This window comes from Rutilus rutilus (assembly GCF_951802725.1).
Source record: "Rutilus rutilus genome assembly, chromosome: 12".
Lineage (NCBI taxonomy): Eukaryota > Metazoa > Chordata > Actinopteri > Cypriniformes > Leuciscidae > Rutilus > Rutilus rutilus.
The window spans coordinates 31678217-31686973 of NC_140217.1; the positions used below are offsets into that span (position 1 = coordinate 31678217).

General features: G+C 36.7%; 1 protein-coding gene across 1 annotated transcript; it reads right to left on the minus strand.

Moving 5' to 3' along the window:
* Positions 1-975: 975 nt before the first annotated feature.
* On the minus strand, positions 976-8162 carry synprb (synaptoporin b). Its single transcript, XM_084424959.1, has 5 exons — positions 7979-8162; positions 6288-6406; positions 4073-4271; positions 3091-3282; positions 976-2316 (listed from the first exon to the last, which is right to left on the minus strand). Exons 1-5 carry the CDS (start codon positions 8000-8002, stop codon positions 1999-2001), a joined length of 852 nt encoding a protein of 283 aa, XP_084281085.1. The 5' UTR covers positions 8003-8162; the 3' UTR covers positions 976-1998.
* Between the last annotated feature and the right edge of the window lie 595 nt (positions 8163-8757).

Below are 8757 nucleotides of genomic sequence, written 5' to 3' on the forward strand. Positions count from 1 at the left end.
ATATGTTTTAATACGTTGAAGACCTTTCTCAAACACAAAACAAGTCCCTATTTCATTTCTGGAAGCCGGGCTAAATAAGCAAGCACTGTTACTGCATTCAAATATCAAATACAGACATTAAAGAATACATGAAAGGAACATTTCAGTAATCACACTGGTAACTTCTATAGCAAAGTAAAATCTCCAGAGAAGTCATTCAACTTTGATATGTAGAAGGAAAAATATTGATTAATATCTTTATTATAATCACTTATTACATATACACTGAAGCAGCAGTGGATTACAATCCATCCCTTCAGTATTTACTGTTAAAATGTTGTAAAAATACTGCAATATATATGTAGAGCTTGTTTGACTTTTGTTAATCAAAATTATATGTGCATTACTGCCTTGCATAATCATATCTCTCTGTTTTCTATCAAGCTCTTTAAATCACGCTCACTGCACTCTTTTAGTCCAAGGCCTGTAATTGAACAGCTGTAGAATTTCTCAGTGGTAACCTTTAATTTGGCACAAGCAACATGCCAGTGGCTAAAATCTCATGATCACCTAAAAGCTGCAATTTGGATCCTAGGCAGCTGCAAGCAGTTAGCTTCACTGCAGTGCTGGATATACTCTGCAGATATAGAGATGTTAACCACATGGCTCTGATAGGGCTCTGACAGGCCAAAAGATCCTAATAGCTCCCTTACACCCCTTCATTAAAAGGCTTAATGGGGAAAACACAGTAGCTTCAGATGTGGATGTTGTCTCTTTTGTAAAAGACGCTGCAAACAAAGAAGAAACGTAAGAGGAGCACTGATAGAATATACGATAATTCACTTTTGAGTCTCCAAATGGGATTGTTTCTGTTTGAATGTTCCTTTTTGTCATTTCTACCAAGATTGCTAATTTCAGATTCATTGTTTTTCCAGGAACAAACTGAAATGGTAATGATAACATTCATTATGGTGAAATACATAAAACAGCCATTTAGAGGGATTAGTATAATTTTATTACTTAATTTTAAGACGCAATCAGTTTCCATATAACATTTGTACAGTTTTAAATCCTATAATAAACTGGAACAACAGAGTGACTTTACTGCGTTGGATTTTATCAGACTCTTTTGCATGCATTTCACTGAACACTGTGTGAGGTTAAACAAAATGATTCATTAAAAAAAGATCTCTGATTGGACCTTCAGGGTTCCATGCAATTCTCTGACTCAAACCATTTGCTTTTTCCAGGCGCCCACTGGTAATTAATCATTATTCATAGCAGAACATTGAAAAAACCCACATATAACAAAGAAGCATGGTATTTTGGACATGCTACCGTGATAACACCATGTTGTTTGACACTACCATGATAGTTATACTATGTTATTCTTTAAAGTACCTTGGAGAAGTTGAAAAGTAAACACCAAACATAGACTGTTAGAATGTAGGCATACTATGCTAAAAGCCATTCAAATACTGTAGAATTATCACAATTTATCAACAGCCATATACAACACGGTAATGTCAAATGCAAAATAGGTTATATATATCAAGGTAGAACTTTAAGTTCGATGTGACTTAATTATACATTTCACAATAGATTCCAACTGGCATGTTGTAGCTATAGTTTCTAAATGTGTAGGTGCTATTTTTCATAACAAATGCTATACAAATGCGATCAATAAAAAGAGAAACAAGTCAACACTGGCCTTATGAGTAGCCATCAATGGTCTCACCTGTAATTATAGCCTTGTTGTACCAAATGATACAGTTACACAATTACAAGAACTATGGTAGATTTTCATAAGGGCAGGTACTAGTTAGAATCAAGACTTAATTATACAGTAAACAAATAAATAACAGTATGCGGACTGATCTCTACAAAAATATCACAATTTCTACGTCTCATGATAGAAATATCAAATTCACAATGACAAATAATCTGTGTTATCACTGAGAAAACATCAGAGTTGGCAGTAATTTCTTTCTATTTTCTTTCTCTTCTCCACAGTCACTCTCACATCTCATTGACAAATATGAGAGGGCCTCTGGATGTGGGACTCCCCACCTGTCCGTACAGCATCGGCAGTCCTAGATTAGTTTGGGGTAGATTGAAGCCTCCACTTGATAAGTCAAAACTCGCCTGGTTGTAGAGCCTCTGGCCAAAACCAGCTCCAGATTGATCAAAACTGGTTTGACTGTACTGCCTGAAGCTGCCGCGTTTCTCAGAGGGAGTTCTGGAGGGATGGCGCTGGGTGGACTTATGCAAACCTGTCTCTTTGTAGGCAAACCAAATGTTACCAGCCCAAAGGAAGAAGTTCAAAAAACCAAAGGCCTGCAAGCAGACAAGGATGAATTAGAAATATGCAATCTGTCTACTTGTAAATTGGTCATTTTTATAGGAAAATAAAGTTTGTCAAGTCCTTTACCAAGACCTGAAGGTTTAAAACGTTTTTAAAAACCTTAAGTCTGAGAGCTTTATAAAGTAGGCCTGACAGACGTTAGCAGTTGCTAGGTTGTTGCTATGGGTGTTGTGTGATTGCTAAGGTGCTTTGGGTGGTTTCTAGGCTGGTTGCTAGGCGGTTCTGGTTGGTTACTGAGGCATTCAACAGGATGAAGAACTGTGCCAAATGTTGTGAAGCCAACATAATTATAAAACAATAGTTATACAGTAAATGCCTGTCAATGATGCACCTTTTAATATAGGTACATTTTTACTTCACATGTAAAGAGTGTAAAGTAAAAATGTACACTACCGTTCAAAAGTTTGGGGTCGGTAAGCTTTTTAAATGTTTCAAGCCGTTCAAGAAACATTTCCTACTATTATCAATGTTGAAAACGGTGGTGTTGCTCAATATTTTTTTTGTGGAAACATTAACAGGAAGTTCAAAACAACAGCATTTATTTGAAATAGTTATCTTTTGTAACATCATAAATATCTTTACTGTCACTTTTTATCAATTTTTTATCAATTTAATGCATCTTTGCTGAATAAATATATTAATTTCTTACTGACACCAAACTTTAGAATGGTAGTGTATATCAAGTGCTAAAGAAGTTCCTTAATTTTCTCTTTCCTATATCGATACTAAACAAGAAATCTACTCACCACAGACATGTTGAGATTTGTCCAGATGGGTTCCTGCAAGACCTCACATAAGTTCTCCTGGGCTCTGCATGCAGACATTAACAGCAGGATTTGATGCACATCAGTGGCTGTCTTCACCCCAGACAGAGTTTTAGCCCAGGCAATTGAGCTTACCAGCCACAGGCTAGAGAACACTAGAGTCACCATGAAGTCCTATGTCGATTGAAAATAAGAAGAGAAAACAGAACGAGGGTCTTAGTGCTTCAGTTAAAGGAGTAGTTCACCCAAAAATGAAAATGTCTTTCTTCTTTCAGCCGAACCGATGTTATATTAAAAAATATGCTGGCTCTTCCAAGCTTTGTAATTTAATATTTTTTTGAAGTTTTGAAGTTCCAAAAAGCGCATCCATCATCATAAAAGTAATCCATACGACTCCAGTGGGTTAATAAATGCCTTCTGAAGTGAAGCGATGGGTGTTTGTAAGAATAATATCCATATTTAAACTTGATAAACTATAATCACTGGCTTTTGACCACGTGTGTTCACGAGAGAGTCGAGTTCCAGCGAAAGGGTGACCTCTGACCTGACGTATGTCCTACATTGGGTCAGAGGTCACCCAACCGCCGGAACTCTACTCTCGCGTGAACGCGCGTACAGCCGTTACCTGAAACCAGTGATTATAGTTTATAAAGTTTTGAATATAGATATTATTCTAACAAAAACCCATCGCTTCACTTCAGAAGGCATTTATTAACCCACTGGAGTCTTATGGATTACTTTAATGATGGATGAATGCACTTTTTGGAGCATCAAAAACTCTGGCACTATTCAATGCCATTACAAATCTGTTATTTAATATAACTCCGATTGTGTTCTGCTGAATGAAGAAAATCATATACACCTAGGATGGCTTGTGGGTGAACAATTCCTTTAAGTTATATTTAGTTTTTCAGCACAGTGTGCTCTCAGTCTTTTTCTTACAGAAATTTTGAAATGCACTCACAACTATTGGACCTCTATTCTTCTCTCTGTATTTGTTCTGGTAGAAGAAATAAACAATTGTGGCCAAAAGGGAATAGAGGAAAGCCAGGACTGACACAGTGACGAAGAACTGTACAGATGAAGCATAATCCCCTTCGAGAAAGATAGTCTCTTTCCTGGTTCCTTCACACAGAGGAGCACTGAAGTGTGCCTGTTGAAGTCTGGGAAGAGAAAACATTGTAATTCACTGCTTTCACAAGTTTCAAGCACAAATGATAGATAGCTTTTTTTGTATCATGCATAAGTCAAGACTGTGACAATGGGGTGCCACTAATGTGTCAAATATCTTCTAAAAATAGTCACTCACTTCATAGTTTACTTTAGATTTTACAGTGGATAACCCTTACTGTCTTGACCCTTACAGATGCACTCAGTAATTCTCTGTTGTCAATATGACCTTGCGCTTAAACTGACACCTACTGGTGTGGATGCAATATCACGTAAAGGCAATTTCAATTACTGACAATATTATAAATTTGCTAGTTAGCAATGACTAATTTACTCATCAAGCGAAAGTGGCCAAATACTTAGGGTTACTGAGCAAATAGCATTTGGCTGGTTATATATGAATTCAAAATCCCAGTAGTGGGATAGGTTTTGACAACAGAACTGGTATTTGACATTGACTCGCATAATCTGTGATTGTGTAGTACACGTCCAAGTGAGTTTTATATGTAGTAGACAGATGTGGCTACCATGTATCAAAGCTTGAGAGATCTAGCACAAACAACCACTGAGTCACTGATGCTCAAACAAAAAGTGTTACTTCCCCACTCTCCCCTACAGTGTATAGTTTATGTTTATAAAACTATTGAGGAAAGAAATCATTGAGTGCATACTTCAATTGTGTACTGTAGGTTGAATTTGTCTGATAATTTAGTAATGATATCTTTGACTTAAAGGTAGGGTAGGCAATTTTGGAAGGGCTAGCAATAGCAAGCTAGCTTTGAAAGCATGAGATCCCACCCTCCCTTGAGAGTGTCTACAAAGCCACACCTCCTCCAAAACCCATGAGCGCGCACAGCTGAGTCTAAAAAGCATTAAATTACCTCATGTAAACAACTTACAGAGCTCTTACTCATACCACCTGACTGCTGCAGATTCATTTCAGCATTGATAGTGTTACCATAGAAACGCATAAATCTGAGTCTGAGGAACGTCACGGTTGTCATCTCGTAATCACGGTTAAGAAATGGCGTGAACAGCATAAGCTCGTTGTTTTCCTTCTGTAAAAAGGCAGCTGCTGTTTGTTTGCACCGCAGTGACTAGTCGCGTTTCCATTACCCTTTAAAATTGAATTTGCGAATTGAAAATATGCCCAATGGAAACACGTCAATTTCGCAAAAACTATATATAGCAAAAATATTTTAACGCTCACACGAGGTGGGTTTTCAAGCAGTTTTGCACATTTACAGGTCACCTGACGTAGATGGCACGGTATGTTTGGACAGAAGAGGAGACAGAGTTCTTTATTATAGAATTACAGGAAAACTGGATTCTAAACAGCAAAGAAATGCCACAATTAATCAAGACCTTGAATATGAGGGAGAAACACCCAGAAACATCTCATATGTGCCGTTCCCAAGAATAAGGGCTTTCCTTGCCATTAATGCTTGGATAATACGCTTACGTCTCCTTCGATTAAAAACAATGGATAGTGCGGTGGCTGGGATACACGCAAACATCCATTGCCATGATTTTTGGAATGACTTATCGCGAGAGGAAAAGAATTACGTTTTAGTCGCATAACGTCGTTTTTTTATTGACATTTAGAAAATATCGCAAAAGTTTTGCGCAAATCTGTAATGGAAATGCGGCTATTGTCTGTCTACAACTTTGCATTGCCTCATGGATTGAGCTGATGACGTGTGATGATGGGACAAACATTTTTTGGTCCTGAGACTTCCACAGAAGGTATATGTAAATGTTTTTATATTTAGACCATTTCTATTATAGATTGCTATCAGGATGTGAAGAGAGTTTGAACCAGTATGTGGCGAGCAGGACGAGGTCGAGGGCCGTGGGAGGATGGCGCCACACAGTACAACAAAAAGTTTTTTTTTTTTAATTGCCTGTACCTTTAATAAAACCAAATAATTAAGAATAATACATAATTAAAGTGTAACATACATTTTAATACTGATATTGCATTGTGGTAAGTAATTAAGAACACTTACCTGAATGGGTAGTTGAAACTAATGCTGATGTTGTTTTGGATTTTGTCCAAACATTCCACTTTAACCATTATCTGGCCGGAATATCCCCCACATGTTGCAAATGCTAAAACAGCACAAAGCTGTGGGGGGGGAAAAGGCTAAATATTAATGAAGTGCCCTGATGATACAGTATAAGCCAGTATGTGGAGGGGACAAAGATCAGCTCTCTTAACTCCCCATCTGTACAGAAGCTTTACTTCATCAGAGAAAGTCGAGACAAATTAACCTCACAGAACATTAAAACATTCTGTTTTAATCATCCTCCAGTTTTCTGATTTAAGGTCAATTTAAATGACCTCTCATCAAACTGCTGCACAATTAATCGTGCAAAATTAGACACAGATGCTTTTTAAGTGCACTAACCCCTGCAATTGCTGTAGACCTGGATGCCAGGCACTAACACATTTGTCTGACACAATTTGAATATTTTTCACAGGTTTTGTATTGTGTTTGGCATAATGAATGAAAGGGCTGGAGGTTTACTGGACAAGTGCCAGGGCTTTATTCTCTGTGGACACAGGTGCTAGATAAGAAATGTATCCAAGTCTCCTGCTATTCTCTCTTTCCCCCGATCCCTTCCCCTCTCTCTCTATTTCCGATACTACAGCAGATGAAAGGATGCGGCTCCTTTCAATTAAGATTTAATGCCTTTACTGTGTATGTAAAAATTAAATACTGTCTGGAATACTTGAGTGTTTGGGTCTGTGTGTGTCAACGGAAGACAGAGACACAGTAAGAGAAAGAGAATGGAGATTTTTTTGTTATGTATTATGTTATTTATTTCTCCATACTTAAGTGGCTTAAGGAATATTTAAAAAGTATCACACATACAGACATCCCATATAAAATACAATAATATCTTTAGAGCATGCATACACAGAACAGATGAAGCAAAGAAAAAAAAAAGGTAGCTTCTTTGATGAGTCTCAGATGAGACCCAGTGAATTATGCAAAGATTACCCAGGGGTTGCAGCACATTCAGACAAACACACACACACACACACACTAATTATCTCACATTTACACACACACACACACACACACACACACACACACACACACACACATATATGTAGCCTATATATGCATACAGTACGTGCAAATACAAATATGCAATTGTGCAGCATTTATCGCATCACAGATTCATCATCGTAAAGTCTGTTAAAGAGCTGGATGGCATCGATCTTTTGCACATTTCAACAAGAGCAGATTAATTATTCAAGCAAGAGAGACTAACAGGGAGCCAATGCTGTGACCCCAAAGACCAGCTAATAATTAAACCTGATTTTTGATAGATGTATTTGCATGCTTTAAAGACTATTTTAAGAATGCAACCATGAGAAACTGCACAAAATACTATCAGAACTTTACTTTTATTAGACACTTTTTGCTACTGTCAAATTATGGGCAAACCCAATTACATACTGACAAATTTTTTAGTCATATTATATTTCTATTCTGGTAATACTTTAAGAATTCATAAAACAAACAATATATATATATTTTTGTAGCTTTTTTTCTTAAGCTTTTTAGCTTATCTTTTTGAGATAAGTGGTATAATTGTGCCAGTGCGTCTTGTTAAAATACAATTCCTAATGCTTTAAAATGAACCAATACTTAGAGGATAGAAATAGAAGAAATAGAGGTCTTACCGGAGCAAATATGACCATACACATTGATGAAACGGATTAAGCATCAGCCTGTTGTCTGTCTATGAAGGAGTGTTGAGCTCCTCTGCCAGCCAAAACCCAGAGATACTGAGTGAGTGGACACCATGGAGATGCTTCTACAGGGACACTGTGTGTCTCTGCTCTGTGTCAGAGAAAAGACACACATCTACATACACGCACACACACACACACACACACACACGATGATATACGCAGACCCCTGACAGATCATATATATGCAGACCTATTGCACACGTATGTATCCATGCACATATTCTGTACATGCACTCACAGTCATTGAAAAATATTAAATTAAGCGCATAATAATCAGTACGTAATCCTTGGTAGATATACTGGCCACATTACAGCCATTACATCAGTGTTTTACATGCCGAACATAATTATGGATATAAATAAATCTGCCACAATAATGGCCCCCTACTGTCTTTAATTATTGTAAATGATTATAGTGGAATCAAGCCTTTTGGTAAATTCTTTTTTCCCTACATAATTTTTTGACAGCTTAATGACTAAATATCTGGGCTGTTAATGTGAATGATTCAACAGGAGACTTATTAAAATAACATGGAATAAGCTATTTCGTCCCAGTGGCAAGATTTGTGATCAAAATTATTACTTTATATAAATATTAATTTAATTAAAGAAAAATAACAAAGTTAGTTATTTTTAATTAGCTATTACTTATTATCGTATAATTAGTTCTCTTATTTTTAAGTCATTTTAGTATAAAATATTTGTAT

Excerpts from the sequence above, each read along its gene's own strand:
- synprb (XM_084424959.1), bottom strand. The coding sequence starts at position 8,002 with ATGTGTATGGTCATATTTGCTCCG. Across the intron at positions 6,407-7,978 it reads GTATGGTCATATTTGCTCCG|CTTTGTGCTGTTTTAGCATT; the intron begins GTAAGACCTCTA and ends CCCCCCCCACAG. Across the intron at positions 4,272-6,287 it reads AGTTTCAACTACCCATTCAG|ACTTCAACAGGCACACTTCA; the intron begins GTAAGTGTTCTT and ends TTCTCTTCCCAG.